This window comes from Anguilla anguilla, chromosome 5 (assembly GCF_013347855.1).
Source record: "Anguilla anguilla isolate fAngAng1 chromosome 5, fAngAng1.pri, whole genome shotgun sequence".
NCBI classification, from domain to species: Eukaryota; Metazoa; Chordata; class Actinopteri; order Anguilliformes; family Anguillidae; genus Anguilla; species Anguilla anguilla.
The window spans coordinates 37,297,127-37,321,914 of record NC_049205.1 but is presented as its reverse complement, the minus strand read 5'-3'; the positions used below and the strand labels follow the sequence as shown (position 1 = coordinate 37,321,914).

Below are 24,788 nucleotides of genomic sequence, written 5' to 3'. Positions count from 1 at the left end.
CACGCACACACAGACAGGCTAAATTCATTTCAGGCAGGGAAGTGTTGCCCCACTTGAGCCTGACTGAGCTGTGAACTGAACACTGGTCTAATACATGACCTCTCTGGTTACTCAAATCTAGGCCCTCAAAGGAGGAACTTGATCCTGAACAGTGTTTGAGCTAATATGGTAGGTTAAAGGGATTTGTTTTCCAACATATCTCCTGAACGGAACATAAGATGTTCAAATAATTAAGTGTCATACGGGACCACGCAAAAGAAACGAATCATTAAGTTGCGCACTAAATCGCATGACTAATTTTCTTTTACTAACAGAAACTAAGTTAAAGAAACTTACAATACATTCTACTGGCACAAGCACTGGGTTACTTCAGGAAGGCATACTTCTGATACACCAGAGGAAACGAAGAAAGTGAAGAGAAACTCTAAACTATCTAGGCCAAGTAATCATGAAAATGCAGTCAAAACAGGCAATGGGAGATAAAGATGTTTGTTCACTTGTGTTTTACACATAACATCCTTTATGATCCTGAAGCCACTTGGCAACAATCAAGATACAACAAATGACAGTGAGAAATAAGGAGGAAAAAATGACAATGTAAAATGGTTACTTCGCTGCTCTTCTCCCAAGAATTTCCTAATTTCATATACAACAGTAAACTCTCCACAAAAACAAAAAACAAAAAACAAAAACTGCATTTAAATCAAGGCATGACAAAAAATGTACTGGGTAGAGGGTTAAACCACAGTGATGAAGCCTGTATCTGGGGGTGCTGGTGCTACAAACAGAAATTTAGCAGTCAGCCCTCAATTCGCCTACAGGGGTGTGGGAACAGGCCAGCAACATTAGCCTATTTACCTGCAATTCTTTCTCCAAATAACTCAAGACATCGGACACAATCACTCATCCATTGTGATGGCACACATTTCTTCCTTAACCATTTAGCGAGAAAAAAAGTATATATATATATATATATATATATATATACACATATATAATTTCCCCTCAAGGGGACAGTTTATAAAACTGGCTTGATTAACAAGGCAGTGTCCAAACGGCACACAAGAATTAAAATGTTTTTAATACATTTGGGAGGGGGGAAATTGTTCAGTTTATACAGCCACTTTGATAAAAAGAATGCGCACAAAAACATTGGCTTGTCAAAAAATTGAGAGAAAAAAAATGGCATTGACACTAAACAAAACTAACCATAAAATACTAGCAGTTGGTGTACAAACTGACAGAGGGCAGAACAGACAAGCCATCACTATGGTTTAAAGGGCCATGGTATGCCATTCTACACAAGGCCACAAACCTATCCAAGAGTACAATTCATCTCCCCCCATTTGTCATATCCGTTTCAAAACTACAGTGAAATATTTTACAGAAACTATATAAATGCATCTTTAATGAACCGACCAACAACTACATTTTTCCCGTAAAAAACAAATGTACATTATACCAGCAGACAAAGCAGGAAAAACAGCCATTCAACATATGATAAAAACTTTTAAAAACAAAAAAGCTAAAACTACAAAAAAGCACCTAAACTATAAAGGGAATGCATAATGAAATCATCTTCGGCTAAAAGTATAAAGTTTTAAAAACCTGATGAAGGAGAAGGCGGGGGGGAAAAAAAAGCATATGTACACAGTTTGTTTTACTGGCCATTCCTGTTGAAATGAAGTGTCTGCCGTCAACCTGTGTCAACAGCCTAACTGGAGCACCGTACGGAGCGCGGGCAGCCGTCTGCGCAGAGCCAAGCTCTCGGTTCAAACAGGAGGAGAATCCCAGCCGCTCACACAATGCCTCCCAGACGCCACTGCAGCAAATCAGAGAGAAACCGCTCCAGGGGGATGGGGAAAGAAACGAGCCAGTCCAACAAAGTATCCCTTCCTGGTCTTGCCTACAATTACACGAGTATAATTATATATATATATATTCATATAGAGAGAAGAGATAGATTTGTATTTATAAATTCTATATTCAGCAAAGTCACTTTGAGAACTTCCTGCTGTTGATGTCATTTCTTTCTTCTTCTTCTTCTTCTTCTTCAACAATAGTTTTAAAAGCAACGTGGGTCATAAAAAGTTGCAGTTTCAACAGTACTGGCATTGTTTTAGTTGTATTCCAAAGAGTTTTTTTTTTTTTTGTTTGTTTGTTTTTACATGTCCATGAGTTATTTGTTTTGTCCATTTTTGTTTTCTGTTTTGTCTGGGTAGGCTGGGTGCGCTCCTCTCAGTCCGGGGGCAGCAGGTCGTGCAGGCGAAACCGCTCTCGTACGTGGGGCCGCACGTCCTCGTTCTGGCGGGCCGCGGTGCGGAAGGGGGAGGGAAAGGGGGAAAGCATTATTTAAAAACAATAACGTCCTAGGAAAGATGAGAGGTGTTCAACAAGGGAGAGAAAGCGTAAGAGAGAGCAACTTCAGCTTCATGACGGTCTTTTTGAGGTGCAAAGGCTGAAGATTGCTTGTACAGTTGAAAGCAATCGCATGACTCGCACCTGTACTTTATCTCTGTGTCAATCAGCAGCATTGTCTAAGCACAGTGCCGTTAGTGCTTAGATTTTTTTTAACACACTGCTAGCAATTTTTAGTTTTGCGCCTCAAAAAAATTAAAATAAAATCAATAGTTTCACCAGTGTTGCTCCCTCCCCTTCTTAGGGACTCAACAGCTAAACACGGTTCACTTTTAAGTCTGAAAACTGAAAGAAAGAAACAGTAAATATACGTTTCTCTGAAAAGTTTTATGAATTTTTTTTTTTGATGGCCTTCACATGGCTGACTTACGCCACAAATGCCAAATAAATCACTTTCCCTGGATTTATTTTTCTTCGGCACCTTAACTGGCTACGTTCGCGCCTGTGTAAACATGCGGGTGTATAACACAGAGAGCGGATATGAAGTCCAGTCATGGACAGGCAGCCATGTAAAGCAGGAAATCAGGCAGACGAGGTGCTCTCAGGACAAGGGGTGGAAATAGTAAGCGTGTGTACCAGCTCAACCAGCTTCTCCAGGAACGGAACCAGCTTCAGCAGCTCGCTGTCGTTCTTATCCATGAACCAGCTCTCGATAGGAATCCCATTGGAAAGCTGCCGGGAGCAGGGAGGAGCGCAGTGCTTTGTTATTAAAGGTTCACAGTGACGATTATGATGAAGGTGGTGGTATAAATATGTAGGCACCCAATACATATATCAGGGATCACCACAGGATAGGGTTCTGCTGGGTTAGTTTTCATCTTTCACCAAACTAGATGAGGTGACTGAACTGTGTAATAAACCGCTTGTCCAGTTCAGTGCCAAGTGACAACAAAGCCAACAGACCCTGTGGTCAGAGTTCACTCTGTGATTATTTTTATTTATTTATTCATTCATTTTTGTGGGCAAACAGAATGTGTCTGGAAGGATTTCAGTTTGTCTGACAAATTATTAAAATTCCAGCCCTGTCCATTATGGACACGATGTAGCAACATAATCGTGTATTTTTGCACTGAAAACTATTTGAAAACAGAAAATTATTAAAGAAGAAAGATACAAATATATATATACCTTGTACAGCAGGATGAACTGGGTTTTAAAAAATAAATAAAATAAAATTTGCTTCTGCACACATTAGGTGGGGCAATGACAGTCAAGCAACCACCTGTTAAAGCCAGGTCCTCCCATTTGTGGTGTTACTTCAAGGCCTGGAATTGGGCAGCTGCTGGCTCAAATGTTAAGTTTTAGCGCTGCTTGAGATTCATATTAGAAGTGGGAAACAAGTGTGCTTCTCATCTTATAGAAATCGTAGCATCAAGTCTACTGAACTTACCAAGTCTGCTCATTTTGGGCGATAATAATGACAAACTGAGGTGCTTTTTGAGAACGTTATTTTGAAATGCATACTTGATATGGTCAGAGCCATTATTTAGGCTTCAGTGTATATAAATAAATACAAAATTCTTTAAAAGGCTCGCTTTAAATTTCATGGATTTTCATCGGCCAAAAACCAGGAAATACCAGTTAAGACCAAACTCATGGCCCGTGGTACACCAGGGTTCGGGCCCCTGGCCTAGAGTGGCAAATATAGGAATACAGCTGAAGGCCTCACCTGATAGGCGAAGGCTTGCGGTGAATTGTCGATAATTATGGTCTTGGACAGATCCCTCCCCAGAATGTTCAGGTCCTTGATGTAGTTTCCTTGCACGCAGACGCAGTGCTCTCGGAATAACCTGTGCCTGCAATCACATTCGAGAAGGGAACAGAAATCAATGCCCGATCGAGGCGCTGATCAATAATGCAGGACAACCACCAAAGGTTTGACACCTGAACGCCTCATGAGCTTAACGCGCAGCTCCCCAACCAACCCACGCTTCTGTAACTGTATCCCCATAATGAACACTATATACATGCCGGCGCAGGACGGGGGGTCCGGTTACGCGCCGGGGTTAAAGTTAAGGCCTGTGAATGTGACCGATGTCAGATTGTCAAGGTAGTGGGTTACAGGGATGGGTGGAAAAATCAAATGGTCTTTATACGCCGGTTTCCTGAGAATGTAATGCGCCCAGACAGTTAAGAATCGGTCAGAGGAAGAAGTGGCAGGTAAATTTAGGTACATTCCAACAGCGCTGCAACTGCAACTTAAAGACACAGATTGAGATGTAGCAAATATTACAAAGCGAGTCAAGTAATGCAAGTAAAGTTCATGGAACTAACCTAACCAACTGTTTCTTGGGATCCAGGATGTTGAGAAGTTTGTCCGCATACACTTTCTTGGAGGCAGTGAAGAGGATGATCTGAGGAAATATGAAAGGGTCTCAAAATGCCAACGGGTCCTTCGTGAGGGGAGAGGAGGGTGGAAGGGATTCATGTGTGCGTGTGCAACTAGTAACAAACACAGGCAGATGCCGGAGAACACAAAGTGTCCTACCTCATATATTTGAGACATGCGCTCCAGGAACTCTCTGAAGAACGGCCTCAACCGGACATACACCTGGAGACAAGAGCAGAAGCATGTAATTTCCCCTGCACTCGCACACACTGGTGTGCGTGAGTGTGTATTTTACACCTGTTCTCTCCCAATATGTTCACACTCATCGCTGCAATCTCCAATCTCAATTTGAGAGACAAGCCACTGCTTCTTTCCACGGTGTGAGCCACCACCTGAGAATGTTGTTATAACCGTTTTTAGCCGGCAGCTCACAACGACGTCGAGTCAGAAGAGGACACTTCAGGTGTAAGCTTGGCCAACCCTGGGCGGCCAATTGGCGAGAATTCTGCTTGTTGCGAGACTGACTGGAACCCCCTCTGTTCCCTGAGCTATGGTCGGGCCAACTATGCATCCAGCAAGGCTTCCAGCCCCAGCCAGCACAACATGTGTGCATTTTAACAAACACATATGCATTACACATGTATTAAATTGGCTGCGACTAATGGAATTTGTTCATCTTTCACAAGCATTTGCATTTATCTATAAATAATACAGGTTTCTGTGCATATCAGCCAATACATTTACTATATTCATTTTAATCATGAGACACACGTAGAGGAAAAAAAAAACCCTCATCTTAAAATGAAAGCAAATCTAAAAGAAAAAGAAGTATATTGTGCCCATATGTACACACTGTGGCTCACCAATGTTCTCACAAGCCAGCTTCAGAATGAAGACCATTTGCACCCTCTAGTGGTGACTATGCTCCCATATAACAGTACGAGACTAGAGAGGTTTCCCAAACTTTTATTATCTTAAAGCCCAGCCTAAAACAAAGACCCAACAGTAACACTCTCAGTTTGACGCCATCGCCCAATACCAAATACATGTTGTAATGCAGTGGCTATTTAACACACAAGCAGATGGAAGCATGCATAACTTGTGATGTCATTATATTACGGGTCTACAGCAGGGGCGCCAAACTGAATCGCAAGGGGTCGCAGTATCTGTGCATTTTCGGGGTTTTCTTTCAATCAGCTGCCAGTTACGGCCTTGGGAAGAAGGTGTGTGGATTCCTCAGCCAATCAATAAAACACTGGTGCTGAGAACAACCAGAAAAACCAGCAGACACCGCGGCCCTCCAGGACTGGAGTTTGACATCTGTGGTCTATAGCAAGCGGTTCCCATCCCTTGGACCCCCTGTGTATGCTGGTTTTTGTTCTGACCAGAGTTGCAATCTCAGAATTTTAACAAGCTGTTAATTTTTCAATTAGGTGCTTCTCATGTTCAGAGAGATTATTTAGCCTCTTAAGCCACAAAATGTCTGAAATAGCCATGTATGCCATGCAGAACTTCATGAGTCAACAAAACTATTCAACTGCTCCAAGACTGTGCTGGATCAATAGGCTTCTAACTGGTTAAAGTGTGGACACAAGGTTACTAAAACTAACCCTTTGGTAGATAATGATGAATTCAAAGACAGATCAAATGATAACAAGTCAAACCTGCATTTTATTAAGTTAAAGAAAAAAATTATGAACAATCATGTGTTCCACAAGCTAATTAGGAGCCTATTGATTCATGTTAGTCTTTAATTTGATCAGTTAAAAAATTTGTGTTACCTCTTTAAACAACTGTTTGCAATTAAGTGCAATAAGAAAAAATGCAAACATGATATTTTTATTTGTTGTGGCATGTATAGCTATTTCTGGCATAATGTGGCTTAAGAGGCTAACTAATCCCTCTAAACATGAAAGGAACCTAATTAAGAAAAATGATCAGAGGTTTAAAATTCTGTGTACGGTTGGAATGAAAACCAGCATACACACAGGGACCCCAGGCCCGAGGTTGGGAACCACTGGTCTATAGGAATTTGCTATCCAGTACAAAATAAGTGTATTAAAATGATCACAAAACCACCAATGGCATGTAAACCAGAAAAGGTAAATTTTGTCCAAAGTAAGCATTATAAAATAATATTCTTTAAGAGCCTGTACACTCACTTTTCTTGATTTTAAAGCATTTGTTATGCAGCAAAATAAAGATGCACGCTTATCTTTTTTCTACTAAGTCATAATCAGAAAAATAATTTCCTTCAGATGTAAAAATGAAAGCTGTAGGTCTGAGTGTCCATTTTGAATGGGTATTCACTTCTTGATTGTATGGCCACTAATGGTCACGTTGCTTAATTGTTAAATATTACTACGGAAACATGGTCTCAGAATGGCCAATAGCAAATCCCTCTGTAGCAGCTAGCATAACAATTTTCTTGCTTTCAGGATGAAGATCATCTCCTAAATCTGAAATGAATAAATCTTCCATTTCCTGTTTTCTTTAATTTGGTTACAAGTTGCACAGGGTCTTTAAAAGGATACATCGATATTTCATAACTGAATCATAGCAAGGAATCAGCAGGTGGTACCTGGTATATGACGTCTTGAAAGAGGACGGGGAAGGTAAGTGCTGCATCTTCCAGTTCATTCAAGCTACAGTGTACCAACGTTTCATCCTGGAGGGAGAAGCAAGGCAGGAACAATCATTCAGTGGGTGGTGAGAAAAGGCAGCCATTGACGTGAATCTGCACGTATGCCAATGATCTCAACATCATTCATCGACCATTTCCCAAAGCAACACGAGTATGCAACACAAAAAAGACAAGAGATCCACAGAAGTCTGTGTGTGGAAGGGCTGTTATAAACAAGGGAAATAAAGAGACTGTTTCTCCGTAAACCATGCATTTCTGAATGTGCTCATTGTCCTAGGGGCATTTTCCACATACAGAAGGAACGCAGTTTTAACTTAAAACTTAATGAAGCCTTACTGCAGTGCTTCAGGGCTCATAAATACCCTGATGACTGATTACAGTACTTAAAGGGAGTCAACAGTGATTATCTCAGAATGAGGAACTCTTTCAACACATACTTTTAGGGGAAAAAAATTAAGTCAGTGGTAAATAGATATTGGAATATCCCGTCCCCAGACACATCTCTATACCAGGATCTCCATCTTATCCCCATTTAGCATATAGGCCTCAATTTAAGGAACCAAATTGTCAGCTAAAAGCAAATTTAAAAAAACTTGTGCCCCATTTTTATTATGAGTTTCTTCTGTAATTAAGTGAAAATCATGTTTTGCACCCCTAAAGTAGAGTATTAGCGCTTGGATTCGTTGTACTATGTACGATTCAAAGTGTACTATTCCAGTGCTGGTGTCGGGAGGGGTGGGGGGTGTGTTTGTGAGGGAAACTTTGTAAGCGCAGCAAACGCATGGGTGCAATCTCGGGGCGAGACAGGTCCGAGGGGCGCCGCCGGCTCACCAGGTCCAGGACGAGCGAGAACTCGGGCGTGCTGCGCGTCTTGAGCGGGAGCGCCGGCTTGCGGGTCAGCTGCTCCTCCGTGAGCGGGGGCACGTGCTTGATGAAGAAGTACCTGCAGAGAGAGAGAGAGAGACGGCGCACCCCCAGGTCAGAGCAGCGCTGGCGGCCCCGGGTACTGTGTACGGAGTGAGTGAGGGAGGGAGGGAGGGAGGGAGCGAGGGGCTGGTGCGTGCGAGCGCCCCGTCTGTGAGCGTCGGCACTTCAACTCACGGGTCAAAGACTTCCCAGTCCTCCTCGTACGAGCCCTCGGCCGGCGCCGTGGGCGGGGCCTCGGAGTAGCCGCTGTCTGGAGTGGATCCGGGCGCTTGACCAGCACGGTGACGGGGGCGGGGGGGGGACAGAGTTGAAAAAGAGACCGCACATCAGGATCACAGAGAGTGGACTGAGACAGCAGCCGAAGCTCATTTGTGATGACATACAATGGTGATCCTCACACAGAATGCCCTCGAATTTACAAGTGAACCCTGGAGGGGCAACTGTAGGGACTGCGGTGGGGAGCGTGGAAGACATCCTTGGCTATAATGGAGTGCAGAATGGAATCCTGGTGACAGGTCCGCCCTGTGTGTGGGAGGAGGGTGGTGATTGGCTGTCTCCGTGCGTACCTGTGAGTGGGGGCAGGTCGGCGTCTGTGACGATCTCCCCGTCCTCTGGGGCGGTGTCGGGGGGCGGCGGGGGCCGCAGGGGCGGGGCAGGAGCGCAGGGGAAGAGGGGGACGCCCGCGCCCTCGGTGGAGGTGGCGGTGGCCGTGGCCGTGCAGGTGGGGGTCTCCTCCACCTGCTCCATGTCCAGCTGCTTGACAATCTCCTCCGCCTCCACCGCCTGGCCCGGGGAATCGGAGCCTGACGTTCCTGGAGAGGACGCCAGGAGGAGGGGGAGTGGACGCCAGGAGGAGGGGGAGTGGAGGAGGAGAGGGGGAGAAGAGCAGAGGGGGGGGGGGGGGGGGGGGGGAAGAGGAGAGCAGATAAGGCCAACAAAACAGACGAGCGCAATAACGGATGCAGGAGAAAACAAAGGATTAGCATTCGACAGAGTGACCGCGACTCATAAGACCAGCTCAGCCTAAACAGTCTGCGCTAATTTAATTGAAAGGTACATTTCCACGTGCCTGCACCCAAGGACTCTGAAAATAAGGTTCTCCGTTTACACGGAGGCTCAACGAGGCCAGTCCTTACCGAATCCCCCCCTCCCCTCTCGCTAGAGCAGGGTTCCCAAACTCAAATCCAGGAGGGCCGCCGCGTCTTCTGGTTTTTTTGACGTGTTCCTTCACTTAAGTGCTTCATTTAAGCTACCGATTGGCTAAAGAGTCGGTGCACCTTGGTTCCAAGGCCTTAATTGGCTGCTGACTGAAAGGAAATCACAAAATCCAGAAGAGACTGCGGCCCTCCAGGACCGGTAGTTTGAGACCCCCTGCGCTAGAGAGTGGGAGCAAGCGGTGGTCCGTACCGTTTTTGTTTGCTGGTGAGAAGAAGTTGAAGACGGGGGAGAAGATGGTCCCCAGCAGGGTGGTGCGGGGCGGGCTGGTCACGATCTTGCTCGGCTCCTCCAGCTTCCCGTTGGGCTTCGCCCGTTTGCTCCTGTCGTGGTTCGAGGTGTCTTGGGGATGGAAGAAGAAAAGGCGTCGGCTTTGTTACGACAGAATATATATTTATTGTTCTTACACAATTCTAAGACCACAGGCCACACTGCTCTTCAGAAATATGCATTTTCAAAGCGCAGGTCATGAAAATGACCAATTTCACCAGCGTTTTAAACAAACACACATTATTGATGGTTAGTAATGCATTAGACGTGCGACAATTAAACAAACTGTTTAAAAAGCATTTTCAAAAATGTCAATATACATAAATTAACTTGACTTGGCTCAATTTAAAAAAGTGTTAACAAATTCTTGTATATTTAAGATTTAAAGCCTCCAAAGATAAACTGAATAAACTACAAGTGCCATTTCTGTGCAACATCGACCAAACAACTGTTTTCTTTTGGCTAGTTCTAATGTGTTATTCTTTACTCTAATATTACACAAGATATTTACTAAACTGGCTAGATTCCTGCGTTAAATTCAAATGTATTAACTAGTTATAGTTAGTTCGTTGTACTTTGCGAAAAGTTAGCTACACAATTTACAGAATGGGTGAGAGCAGCACCCATCTCCTTGTTCATGCATTAGTAATATGATGTTAACTGGAAGGGGTTAAGTTAGCATGAGGTATGAAGTTAATAGGGTAAGATTAACACAGTAGTGACACTGTGGGAGCCTACATTTTGGATACTTAGGCGGTAAGTTGCTAGCTCGCCAAGAATTCTGTAATGAGTCACTTAGCGTACCCTTGTACAGGTGTTGCCTGAGTCAAATCACAAAATCACGTTCCTCCAGAACTACCCAAAAGTCAAGCATGCATCTTACTGGTGGACTTGGCTTACATGTGCACAGTCAAACCCAAAAAGCATGCAACTTGGAGTCAAGCAACACTGCTGTTGTGGGTGGTTAGAGACAGCATATTTCGTACACATTATGCAACAAAATATGCCATCTCTTAATGAGCTTAATGAATGCTTAATGATCGGTTTGCCAGCAGATTAAACACTCAGAATATCACAAAACGTTGCAGGTTTTTGCAAATCAATGCATCTCTCAACATGAAACCGTATTGAAAGTCACAATCAATATACCTGCGTTTTCAGAGCACAGCACATTTTTTCCTGTGCCTTTTCATTTTTCGCATTAAAAAACATGAATCCTGCATGAATTCGACCTTCGGGGACCCTCATTTTTAGTGCATTCTTCAGTGCAATAAATCCCTATCCATCAGAACTATAGCATTTAAGACATTTAAAGCAAGACATCTGAACGCAAATAAATTTAAGAACTGCAATTTTTACAAAAATGGAAAAAAAAAACAAAAGTGTGGGGGGGGGGGGAATCCACACGTAAATGAATAAAATAAAAATAAATGAGCACGGTCACATAAATAAAACGGTTAAGTTCTGCCTGTCTCACCCCCATTGACGGGTCCCCTCCGGTGGGCCCGGGACACACCCTGGTTGGCCCTGTCCCCAGTCTGAGGCGTGGAGGAGATCAGGTTGTTGTCCAGATCGACGCGGCTCCTCTTGGCCGGATTCTCCTGCTCCACCTGAAGGACAGCCCCAAAGTCAGCGTGAAGCCACTGAGACTAGCTTGCCCTTATAGAGTCACGCTCATTATCTACTTCACTTATCAAACAAATCAGCAGTTGATTTGGTCATGTGCTTCTTGCATTATGGTACAAACACCTCCTAGATTGTTTAATATCGCAGCAGTGAGTGATGGGATGTTGGGAAGGGCTGCTTCTACTGGAATAACTGAAAAGCCAACAGCCATATTTTAGACCCAAATCAGTTCCTCCGAATTGATACTTTCCATTACACTCCAATTTATAAAATGGCTTTTTAAACCTATACAGAAATTTCAGACTCGTTGAGGCCACCTGCAGGTTTTGGACCCACGTAGGCTTTGGAAAGGTGGCCGCGAGGGCAGCAATTTTTCTCTGGGGTCAGATCAAGGCAAAGCCAGATTATTGAACAAAAACAGATCCATAACCACATTTTGCCAGGCAGTGCTGCCCGTCGCTCTCCAGAAAGGGAGCAACAGCTTATGTAAATCACCGTAACTTAATTAGCGCTAAGCAGGCAATGAAAAAGAGGAGGCTAATGTTGTTGGGCAGCAGGTGAACCGGAGTCTCTGGTGAGCAGTTTCAAAAGCGCCTTGTAATTGAAATCCATTTAACGGAGCCCCTGATCACAGCATGGCCATATACCGCTCTTAATCAGAAATATCAGCAGGCGATCAACTCTGCTGAAAGGAAAGCCAAGTACATTCCAAAAATGGGAATGCAGCAGAAATGATACAGAAGAATGGCAGCAGACAGAGCAAACTGACATCCCACCGTTCCTCTCACTCGACAGCTCAAACAGAAAGCCTGTTCAAAATGTGTGATGTATGCAGTTTGTTGATTTAATAAAATTAATTTCCTCCTTCGTTTCACTTTTAAAATTTTTTTTTAAATAACCACCCTTTGATTTTGCCATGTAAAATAAGGATGGTGGGAACATTGCAGTATAACCTCGGAGGCAAACGCTCACGTTACACACAGAAAAATTGCGTCTTCGCTGCCAAAAGCCTTTATTTTCATCATTACAAACGCATTTAAATCAGGGGGTTCTGAATGCAAGTAATAAAATGACTAAGGTTGTATGCTCAATTAAGCAGAGGATATTAATGCCTAAATATAAACAACAATTATCAATGGAAAATAAGCAGAAGTATTTGTTTTGCTAGCAAGGGTGCTATCTCCTCGCTAGCCTCATGAAGTTTCTCCTTTCCGTTTCTCATCTCATCACAATTCAACTCAAATGTACACAACGATCCAACCCTTGGCATAAACCACTGAATCGGATCCTAAATAAACTCGTGGGGTGGGGAGAGGTATATATCGAACTCTGCATTTCATCAATGAATCTTTCAACAGCTACATCAGAATATGGCTGAATGAGCCATACGTTTGTCTCGTGAGTCAGAAAACGTATATGAAATTGAAACCGAAAAGTACTGACCCCTGCAATTCTGGCAGTTCCATGCAAGAAAAAGGTTCAACTCCAAAAGTCAACCAACTCTAACATAAAACAGTGTAGAAAGTTAGAACTCTTGTTTTATGTAATACCTTGGTCTTCAGACAAGGATAACAAAATAACTTTGCATATAACGGTTAAACTTACACTGCAAGATTTCTATATGAACTATCATAAAGTTGATACGTGTAATTAAGCAAGTGAAGCTGAAATGCAATAAAGCAAATACAATGCATAGTGGCCCATTCTTGTGCTTGTGAATGCAGGTCCAACTAAACCTGATATCAAAAACAACAATTCAAGTTGTCTCAGGATATCCTCAATTTCTTTTCACGGCAACCCATGATTACGGACTTCTGAACTCTAAAACCAAATAACCCTTTTACGAATGAACAAAAACTATATATATAGTGTTGGTTTCCACTTGGCTGAAAACCCTATTGCAAGAACTCCAGTCCCTTGTGAGATGGGCATCACTACACAAGTAGTGCGTTTAAAAAAATAATAATAATAAATTTAAAAAGCTGTCCAGTTGTTTAGGCTGAGCCTAATGTTACCTACTGTCATTATGCAACCATTCCAGAGCCAACGCTATTCTTAGAACATGGCTGGAGTTCTCAGGCAAGCAGTAACATTCCTCAGCGCACTTCTGAAGGAACACGATGCCGGGCGGCCCTTGCAAACACTGAATTTACAGTTTAAATCTGGATTGCTGCTATACTGGGGTCTGGAGAAGGGGGCGGGGCAGAGGGGCGCTTACATAACGCGCGGTTGTAAAATGTGTAGCCGCGCGGCGGCGCGCGCCGTTCGCTAATAATCAAACGGTGAGGGAATGTGACACACGGTCGGGGTCGGGGCCGGGGGGGAGGCCGGCGCGCGCAGAGAACCCTCCCGAACCTTGACGGCAGTTCCTCTGATAAACTTCTTGATGGTGGAGAAGATCCCCGTTTCGGGCTTCTCCATCTTCGCTCCGCTGGCGGGCGCGCACTCCTCCACCTCGGAGTGTTTCCGCTTGGTCCGGGACGAGCGGGGCGTGTGGGCGGGGCTTGGCTGCTGAGAAGCTTTGCGCATTCTCAGCCTCATCGTCCTGAACGTCACATGTAAGACTGGAGGAAGTTGGAGGAAGGGGGGGGGAGTAGAGTTGAGGATAAAAGGAGGAGAAACAGAGGGGAAAGAGGACAAAGGGGAAATTGGTTACCAGTGTTAATTCAAAACAAGCACTTCTTACCGCTAACAAGTCAATTCTAAATCCAATGCTAACAGACAAGTAGGAGCCACTACGACGGCAGACCAACAGGAGGAACTCCTGAATAAAGGCAACCCCTCGTAAAACAAACACCCTTCACTGAATCCAGATAGTAGCCCTCCCTCTCCTTCACTTGATTGGCAGACTCAAAAGTGGCGGCCGGCAACATCTGGTTGCGTTCAAGGCGCTCAACTTCCTCCGGCCGCCGCAAACACATCAGAACAGCGGAGCCTCGTCCCAGACCCATCCGAACGGACCGGATCTTCGCCGTTTCCCAGTCCCCCCCCCCCCCAGGAACACGCGGTATCGTTCCGCACTGCTCAGCTGACCCCTCAGGCACGGGGGGGTCGCCCAAGCACAGGACGATCGACCGCAAAGCCACGGTCAAATGCATCCATTAGAAACATTAGAAATCACCTCCTGATTCTACTTAAACCGCTTACATGTACGACAAGGTTTAAATTTTCTTTTTTTTAAACCTTATAAGAACTGTATGAAACAAAAAACAATGTGGATGCGTTCCTATTACGCAAAAAGTGAGCCATCGTCACTTGCAGGGAAAAAAATTCCCGAAAATAACCGCTGCTCTCCGCTCAGACCCCCCCCCCCCCCCCCCCCCCAAATGCTCCGTACTGCTTATGCAACACTGCCGGCTGAAAATGCGTTCCGGCATGTTCCGGGACCCCGTTAGGCGTTCTGCCAGGGAGCCCTTCCTGCACGGCCCCCATTCACGGCTCTGATGTCGCCGCGGAGGGGACGTGAACACCGCACGCCGCGCTCTCCTTTGGCCCGATCTCCGGCTCGCCGCGCCATTTTCCCCCGCTCCGCGCGTAAACGCTTTTCCGCTGCACGCAAGCAGAATGCATTCCGAACGCGTTTGAATGCCCCCCGCCCCCCCCCCCCCCCACTTCCTGTTGAACTTGTGTACAGTTTTTTTTTTTTAACCCAGCACAGAAACAACTATTTCAGGACAAGTGACCTTTGACCTTGGCATAAGATTCCTGATGCTATTCAGAATTGGGGTGGGGGTAATTATCTTAACTTAGTGCAGGACATGTAGATATGGTGTCCTCCGTAACGTTTCCAAAGAAAGATGGTCTATACTTAGAGACATGGCACACGGATTCTGCCAACATAGGGAGAGGAAGAGGGTACTTATATTTCCACCATCTTCACCATTTTTACATCTTCACATACACAAATCTTTTTCCCCCAAACGTTCAAAATTCAGTATACATTTCGATCTGTTGATCATTGAACCTTGGGCATCATTTACTTGTCCCAACAGACCATGAAAAGTTCTGATTCCGTCTCATTTCCAAACAAGTGTAACATAAAATTTGATGTAGATCTAATCGCTGTTTCTGGTTAGCATTCTGTTAAACCACACCCATGCAGAAAACACTTAGAAATCTTTTAAATTTGCTCAAACAAAAAGCATAAATTCAAGTCAACATAACACCACAGATCGTGCTGAGAGTACGTGATTATTATTTGGTGTCGAGAAGAAGCCGTGAAAACATAAGCCCAGAGTGGAAACCGCATGGCCGCACTGAGGAGTTGGGACTGCCAAGTGGACTGCCAGCATCTAATGAAAAATGACCGTTCAACGACGGAATTTTCCAGCAACTGTTTCCAGAGAGCGGCTTCCTGTCGAACCACAACAAAGAAGCGAGGAGAGATACGGGAGCGTAAAAACACAATGGAGCAAGATACAGGCACCGAGGCAGAATTGGGGGGGGGAACAACAAAAAACAAACATTGAAAAGCATTTAAAAAGCGCAAGGAGAAGAGCTTATTGAGTGGTGGCCAGCAAATGAGATATTATGGTGGGTGAATGCAAGTGAATTTTTTTGGGCTGACTCAGTTAGTTATCTGACAATTCAGAAGTGTACGTGGACTGACAGATGTGCTTCCTAGTCCTTACAGCAACCCAATGAGCCAACTGACGGTAGTAGTGAATCGATGTAAGGGAATTATAAGCAGAGCACAAAACTTTACTAACCTTCTCAAATGCCTTTTTTCATTATCAGTTCTTCGAAAAGCACCAGTGGAAAAGTGTGCAAATACCAAAATGTAATCCACAAATGTTACATCATCCCATTTGCAGTTTTGTTCTCAGAAATTTGCATGCATTTTTTCAGTGAAGAAAATGAAGGCCCCCACAAGGGGAGCTTGTGTGTGTGCCGTTTCCAAACGGTTGCGAAACACAGCCGAAATTTCCCCTCGCCTGTGCGGGAGCGTCCAAACCCCCCCGGCGTGGATTCTCTAACGTCGATCCGCTGTGGAATTAATCTAACACGGACGAAGCAAACAAGTTTGAGCCTCTGTGGGGAGCTCACCGCTGAAATGCTGTCTGCGAGCGAACGGATGGCCCGAGAAGAAAACACTACGTTGGAAACGCACTCTAAGAGAAACCACATGGTGTTGAGCAGTGTTCTTCATCTACTCTTTTCTGTGGGACAGATCATTTTGTCTTTTTTTTTTTTTTTTTAAATGGTGCATTCCGCATGCACCATGCCATCAAGAATGCATAAATGAAATTTACCGCACAGGTATAAACAAAGTGGCTGCCTTCTTAATCGAAGACCTGGACACGGTCCCCTGGTCACAATTTTTTATGCATCTGAACATTAGCTCTCTTGAGACATAGATTTTCTGAGGTCATTTCAAAAATGAAAAAAAAAAAGAGGCAGAGTCAAAACTGTTTGGATATGGAACTTTAGAAGAAACTTTGTAGATTCTCCAATAAAAGTAAATAGATTCTCTCTCAGAATCTTGTCATATTTCATTATTTTGAATCCATAATCTTTTAAACATCTTTGGTGCACAACACTAATGTGAACTAGCAAATGTTAGTGTTCGTTAACTGAAAAATGAGGACCAGAAGGCAACCCCCCGCTCTAGACTGTAGTTTATCACTGAACGAGGATCTGATCAAAAACAAATTATTGATGCACTATATGAGCATTCTGGGGCTGAAATCAATGGCAAGTATTTGACTGGCCACACTGGCTGATGTCAATCGCTCCCTGTTTTACATTAGAGCAGAAATGCAAACTGCAACCAAGTTTCCACGTTCATGGAAGAAGCAGATGCACACAGATGTAACAAATTTTACTTGTGGAACCAAATATTTCAACTTGCTTACTTTATTGTTAAGAAAAAGACAAGAAAAAGAATCTAGAGAGAGTTTGTGTACCTTTGCAAGTTTGGCTGGTAAGAACGAAGCCTTATAACACTAATAATTATATGGTTCAGATGACTACGCCTGAGCTACTTTCTGAGAATTCCATTTTCACTTAATTTACCACATCTGCGGCGTAACAAATGTCTCGCTCGTCTGGCCTGTGAATGGCTCATCACAATGGCAATAATCTCACCATCGGTGAAACAGCAAAATGTTTGTGCTAAGCTATCACTGGCTAACACTGAAAAGCTGGCTCTAAGCTTTCACCAGCAGATACCAAAGGAAGCCTGATCACTGTACATCCATAATGAAAATGAATAGTTATCCTTGACACTGCTCCATGAAAAGACTTTTCCAATTTTTGCATGTATTTTCTGCTGTATAGTTTAGTTGAGATTTTTGGCAATAATGAGATTAGTCTGAATAAAAGAACTTTGGGCTACTAAATTTTTTACTGTGCTGCTAAACTTTTGCATTTATTAACTCCAGTGCCACTGCCCCAAGACTAAGTGCACAGCCCTGCAAGAGTATGTCTACAGAGGGCCTCACTTGGCACCTGGGCCCCTAGTAGAATTAACCTGCTGTAGCATCGTGGGGTTCAATGAGTCTTATGTGATCCTACAAATCATCTACAAAAAGAAAATGTATTATTTTGAAAATTCAGTGGCAGAAATGTTAAAATGTCTCATTTCAATTTCCCCCAGAATTATTGCAATCGCACTTCTAATGATTGTGCAGACAACCATACAAGTCTGTTTTTCTTGTGTCCAGTTTTTAAGAATTCTAATTTTCCTTAAATGTTGTAAATTAATTCAAGAAGGTCAGATGGGTGTCAAACATTCCAGTGGTTAAAAGGATATAATACTGAAATTCCACAAGCTCTTTCCTCAGTGTGTAAGTACTGGGAAGCAGAAACAGGAATCTAGAGGGAAACATGAAACATGGCTCTCCTACTACACCACTTGTATCCTGGCACATTGGCAATATAAAATACCACAGGCCTACAAGTAAATAACTAAATTACCGTCTAATGCTGACCCAATCCCTATGTGATCCACTGCTTATTTGCTGTAAAAACACCTCAGCCACATCAGCCGATGACATGTTCCACCACCACTTGCCAATTCCAAACCATGTGTAGATTTGTGAAAGCCCAACTTCTTCCAGATTCTACAGACAAAAAAAACAAAAACAAAAGTACTGCGAAACAGACACACGCCTGGTACACTCGGCTATGATTTTTAAAGCATTGTGTGGGTATGTCCTGTCCTCAGTTTAAAAGCAAAAGAGGTTGCTCCTAATCCTTGGCAGGACGGCCTTCTCCCTTTCCTGGCATGACTCTGGCTGGTTTCATTGGACCCAGCCCCACAAAACAGAAAAATTCAAAACAGAAGCCCCTCTGAAGTCGAAACGCATTGTTTTGGCCGGAGGGAAGAGAAACTACACCAAATGTAGTACCATCAACGTAAGCCCCCGCCCCCCCAAGAAGACTCGGACCATTTTAGATTCAAACGCATCGTCTGGAGGGAAGCATGTTCAGTTTTCTGCCCTTGGTTTCCTCAACAAACAAAAAAGAAACGCATCCCCTGTAAAGTTTGATTTTTACCTAACCCCCCCCACGCCTCCCTTCAGCCCACCCCATGAACGAATGAATGGCCACCCCAGTGCAGCCCAGACCGAGGCAGCAGTTGGGCAGCTCTCTCTGCATGCATGGACGGCATGCTCCAGATCAGGCCCCAGCCACCACAGCCTCAGCCTGCCCGTTTCCTATTTTTACAGTCACAAAGAATGACTCATCCGCAGCTCCGCGCAAACGTGCACGAAAGCAAACGCACACACGCACACCCATCTCATTGCTCTCCTGTATCGCTTTCATTGGGGTTTTCAAAAAAAATTTTTTTTAAGGAAACGTATAGGCTAAATACACAGAAACACATGACATTATTGAACTGTTCATCCATGAGTACAGTACAGATTGTCCATTTTTCTTCATTGTAACACCACCCCCACATTTGATTTTTTTCCCCCTTAAATTACAACCAGATGCACTTACACATGCACTGAAGAAGGTGCCCCCCTCTCCAAAAGGCACACATGCGTACACTAGCCTTACATAGTTTCATCCTGACCCGAGCAGAACTCCTACCCCATTGCCCCCCCCCCCCCCCTTCTCCGAGGTTAATTACAGCCAATTAACAGTAATAAAAAAATGTACCCTGCAGTTGTCTCTCATGAAAAAATTTATGTATAAATTTCAATGGCGGCACTATACTGTATCTGAGTGGGGGGAGGGAACAAAGGATTAAGGAACAATAATCACCGTAAAGGCTTGGGAGCATGTGGATCCATTTTCCCGAGGGGATATTTTCCCCCATTTGTCGGTACACGACTATGCACCAGATTCATTTACAAGCTTGGCATTAAAGCACGCCCGTTACTTTAAAAACTCGCATTCCTTAATCGCGTATTAATTCAGAAACTCTTGCCAGCTTCGGATCCCATTTTGGTAAAAACCGCAAAATTCCCAGGTGAAACGATCTGCTTTTCTCCGCCTCCGTATATTCTGTGATATAAACTGGAACCATCTGGAAGTGTCAGCATTGCCACCTTGCAAAGAGTCTTTAGAAAGCAACAGCATATTTAACTCGAGACAACTGAAGCACAGTTGAATTCATGCGGCAAAAATAAATAAAAATATCTTGGAGGCCGATCTGACACCGTACTGATGCTTGGGTGGAGAATGCATGCAGCTGTATTGTGTGTGCGCGCGTGTGTGTGTGCGCGAAAGCTATTCATCAAAAGGAAAACTGAAAGCACCCATCAGATTGTAAAATAACAGGACCGTTATCAATCATTTTAACCAAACACAAACAGCACGGCTGCATCTGACCCTAAGCTGCAAATACAGTGGAGACCACTGCACTGCAGGGCAGGGGTTACAAAGTGCCCCATTACTTACCAATTCCTGAAAACTAGTGGAATGTGAGAGTCGGGTGGTGCGTGACCCCTGCGAAGTGAATAACTACAGGGACACTGATGCCACCAGGGTGAGCAAAGATGAACAGGGTCTTTTCCCTCCCACAAAGAACTATGGGTACTGTGCCAAAGTATCCTTTATTTTTGCAGCTACTTTCAGTGAAACTATGAAAAGAGGAAGGGTGTAAATTCTGTGAGATAACAATGAGTGGACTGCTTGCTGAATCACCCAACTTTACGTCTCACGGGCCAACCCCAGGCCTGTATGGTCCAACCCCAGGCCTGTATGACAGTCATCTCTGGCACACGGCCAGCCGGACGCACGTCAGTCAGAAGGTTCTCCCGCGGCTGTGGGACCGGGGCGTGGCTCAGAGAACAAGAGGTGTGAGATGACTGATGGGGGAATTCCACCGTTGGGCCGTCGACTGAGCGGACCATCCCTCCTCGTCAGGCGCGAACAAGATGGACGACGACGCGCTCGAGTGGGCGTGAGCAGAAGAACCTGCCTGAGCTGGTCATCGTTCGCCGTAACGCAAGCCGCTACCGAGGACGACGGCCGTGGAACACAGCAGATCTTGACACTCTACTGCCCTGTGAGGCCATCTTCCCAAAGAAAACTCTTCTGTAGCTACGACGCAACAGCGTGCCACCGTGTAATCACTCAAATCTCCGCTATTCTTATTTCCTTTTAACATTGCTGTGATATGCACAGCCAGAATCTGAGTCAGTTTACATTTGCATTTTTCTTCGTTTTGTTTGAAAAGGCGTGTACTACTATGCGTGCTCCACACACACACACACACACCTCATCTTTGCAGATTAAAAAAGAGAATTATTTAGAAAAACCAAAGAAAAGGTTAAGCCCACTTCTTTTTACACTCAATTAGATCAGTTGAAACAAATATGCAGTTGGACTCCACCTGTTGACACAACAAAGGTGATGACGAAGCTTGTCAGTACAAAAAGATACACTACCCCAGAGAAGGGACAGTTTTAAAAAGAAAAAAACCTGGGTTCATGTACTTAAGGCACTGACCTTTCAATCAAGAAACTCTGACTAACTATTCTAATCACCTGCAGGGCAGGTCTAAACAATGAGCATGCAAGATGTTGATTCCTCTTTTATAAGAAGACACATATCACGCTAGCCACATTTCATTGTAAGCCAGTGATTAGATCAAACAAGTTCATGATCTAATGCTAAGGTGAACTGAGATGACTACACACTACAAAAGAAATATAAATGGCAGATGTCCCACTGCTAATTGGGTGTTTCTACACAGGGAGTTGGGAGTATTTGTCTTATATTCTGCAAGCTTAAAGAACCTGCATAAAATGCATTTCCTTTCATTTTAATTGTTCGCACAGCCACAAGACAAATGTAGCTATATTTGTTTCAATTTATAAACAGGAAAATTAAGACATTTTTTTTTGTCACAAACATGAGTGCCTGTGCAATAGGATATTCACTTGATCTCACCTTCTGATCAAGAGCACACTAAGGCTGCATCTTTGATTAAAAAGTGCCATGTCAGATATGTAATATCAATCAGTCTCCAGACCATTCTGTAGTGGGTATTGCAATAACTATGGATTGGATTTCAGGATAAAAACTATTTGAAATCACAACAGAGTAAAACAAGCTTGACATTTGCTTTCTTCGTCCTCTTTATGTCCAGTGCAGCTTCTACTGAATGATTTCGATAGCACAGGGTCCTTAAGGTCCAAAGACTGCTTTTCCCAAATCTCACGCTAATCTTTAATTTGGATGTCCAATGGTCAGAGACTTGAGGAGATGAAACGCAACAGTGGATGATCCTCTATCAGTTAACTGTGAATAAATCACGCAAGTAAGCAGAACTTGCATTGTGTTAAAGCTGACTGTCAAACAGACAAAGACGACCACTTCCAAAAGGAAGGATTACACAATCTCCAACTTGTCAACATAAGCAGAATCAAGCCACATATTACTACTGCACTAAATATGTTTGATGCAGGACTTCTTTAAAGCATATATTTGAGAATTGTGAGGCTAATGTTGAAACCCTGCTTAGAATATGCCATAGTTGTCCCATTTCCTAAAATGGCACTTTAGATTAACACACCCAGACATGCTGGCTGAATACTAGAAGTGCAAGGCTTTATGAGGACAAGCAACAATAGGGAGAGCTGCCAGCCAAACTGATATCAAGTCAGTATTCCTTCCTTTGCTTATGACAGCTAGAATGTTATCTAGTTATACCGAGCACCATTCTTTAGACATCTTGCCAGCTCTTAATCACTAGATGTAGCCTGCCATTTAACAGGCAAATGTGTAAGCAGAAAAAAATAAATAGATAGTCCTTATAACCAACGCGGCTAAATGTTAAGGAACAGTTGCTGTGACCGCACAACCAGGCCAAAAGGCCCTGAAGTAGCACAAAAAATCGATATTCTGGGAAATACTACAGGTATTAACCCTTAATGACGTCATGAGTATGGAATACAATCATGATTACGATCAACCGCTTTAATTCAAATGAATAACGGCAACGTTTAAAGATATACTTGAAGCACTGGGAATGTCCAGTACAACGATGACAAAATGACGGATCGTTGTGTCCGTAGAATGCTTTAGAACTGCTAAATACGGTAACGTTAATTTGTCTGGCTGAGTTGTTGTGGATGTATCTGGTGCTCAAACTACTACTGCGATAACAAGAGAAGTTAATATTTATGAAACTTAGCTCGCTATGCAAGATATCACCGTGTGTGGAATGCAATAAATCGTTGGACAAACTACAATCATGAACAAAGTCGTAAGTTACGCTTTAAGGTTTGACCAGTAGTGGTTCCAGCAAAACTTACAAGAATACGGTGGCAATAACTAGAGAAAGTTCGCTGCTGTAAGTGTAAGTTACTCACTGAACCCGTACGAATTCTATCTGTAACCGTTGGTGAAATATTCCAGGTCTCGTGACATTTATCTGGACAGATATTGTACAAAACACTAACCTTACCTTCATGCAGCCACTTTGGAACTCCATGCAAGCAGAAACACGACGAAGAGCAACGCCCCCCTCTAGCAGCTCAAAGAGAATGAACCCAGTGAATTGACTGATCGCTAGCTAGCTTGTTAGCTAAACCTTGTGTTATCCTTTAAAAAACAGCCAGTCGGCTAAATTGGTTTAATCTCACTTACACGCAATAATTCTAACTGGTCATTCCGTTCATGCAAATATAGTCTAGCTGGTTAGATTTTATACGTAGTTATATAACAATGCATACATTGCTAGTTAGGTAGCCTGCATTGCTATGTAGCTATACCGTGTTAGCTTGTTTGTTTTCAACAGGGCACCAGTACTAAACCCCACCCCTACGACAGAGTAGGCGGAAAAGAAGATGGGAAATTCGAATGATCATTTACACTCAAGACCGAGGCGGAAAATAAGCAAACAGGCCCCAATCTTAAAAAACCCGCTAAAATTTCCCAAGTCATTCGCACAGGTATTTTTAAATAGACAATGCCATTTTCTGTGGATTAAAAATACAGAAGAAATATGTAGGATTAAAGTGGCGAGTTGCTTTTGACTAGTCAGTCAACAGCAGACAAGCTCACCTCCACGTAACGTTAGCTAGCTAGCAGTAGCAGCTAACCAGTCAGTCTTAACTTGATAACTAGACTAGCTAACACAGTTAGCAATAACGTTACATCTAGTAAGTCTGTTAGCCCCCTGGATAGCGAGTTGTCAATACAATTAATAATCAAGACTGCTAGCTGAACAGTATGGCTATTTGCTACACATTTAAAAGAAGATTATTTCCGAATTAAGTAGACCTATCGATATCAATTAACTCATTCGCTTGCTTTAATGAGCATTGCCTGGTTGTGTGCAACAAATAGGACTTTCTTGGAGTTCCCTGTCAATACGTGAGGCAGATTTCAAAACAGGAGCGTCCATGAGATGTGCACCAGCGGCAGTTGCAGGCTGTGTGTTAATGTTAGTTAGAGTTGAGTAAATATTTATACGACACCCACAAACGAAAAGCCACGACATTGTTCGCCTTTACTTACTCGCCGGGTTCCACAATATCTCGTTGCCGGCGTGGCTGTGTTTGCCTGGCTGCTGGTGCCCGTGACAGGGACAGCCGCTGTTTATAGCCGTCTCTGGTTAGCTGTACTCAGCGCCAGTCTGTCCGCTGTTGCACTGCTTCTGTGGACGCCATTTCCCGCCTCCTTCAGACACTCTCAATGGCAGGGACCCGGATGATCTGAACATCAGCGCACGCGCAAATCGACCACTACCCCACACCCCCTTCCAGTTCTTTAAACAAAACAGCCTACTCTGTCTTTGTGGCGTGCATTGTGTTAGCGAGCTAGCAAATTATATGGAGCGTATTGAAAGATAAGAGAAAATATATCGGGCACAAAACCATGTGTAACGAAAAATGGGATGACACATTCAGAAACAAAGAAAATAATTTTACAATTGCGCTTTGTTAAGACAAG

The 24,788-nt window shown here is 43.7% G+C and overlaps 1 protein-coding gene across 2 annotated transcripts; it reads right to left on the bottom strand.

Moving 5' to 3' along the window:
- Nucleotides 1–497: 497 nt before the first annotated feature.
- On the bottom strand, nt 498–24,555 carry ctdspl2b (CTD (carboxy-terminal domain, RNA polymerase II, polypeptide A) small phosphatase like 2b). Of its 2 annotated transcripts, none has more exons than XM_035418824.1 (13): nt 24,354–24,555; nt 13,785–13,993; nt 11,281–11,413; nt 9,726–9,875; nt 8,885–9,130; nt 8,493–8,586; nt 8,223–8,334; nt 7,329–7,415; nt 4,907–4,969; nt 4,693–4,772; nt 4,088–4,214; nt 2,995–3,090; nt 498–2,304 (listed from the first exon to the last, which is right to left on the bottom strand). In XM_035418824.1, exons 2-13 carry the CDS (start codon nt 13,968–13,970, stop codon nt 2,239–2,241), a joined length of 1,440 nt encoding a protein of 479 aa, XP_035274715.1. In that variant the 5' UTR covers nt 13,971–13,993; nt 24,354–24,555; the 3' UTR covers nt 498–2,238. The 2 variants fall into 2 exon arrangements, with proteins under 2 accessions (XP_035274715.1, XP_035274716.1); XM_035418825.1 differs by lacking the exon at nt 24,354–24,555 and adding an exon at nt 23,299–23,317.
- Between the last annotated feature and the right edge of the window lie 233 nt (nt 24,556–24,788).

Excerpts from the sequence above, each read along its gene's own strand:
- ctdspl2b (XM_035418824.1), bottom strand. The coding sequence starts at position 13,970 with ATGAGGCTGAGAATGCGCAAAGCTTCTCAGCAGCCAAGCCCCGCCCAC. Across the intron at positions 7,416-8,222 it reads TCTCGCTCGTCCTGGACCTG|GATGAAACGTTGGTACACTG; the intron begins GTGAGCCGGCGG and ends TTCTCCCTCCAG. Across the intron at positions 4,215-4,692 it reads CCCAAGAAACAGTTGGTTAG|GCACAGGTTATTCCGAGAGC; the intron begins GTTAGTTCCATG and ends ATGTGATTGCAG.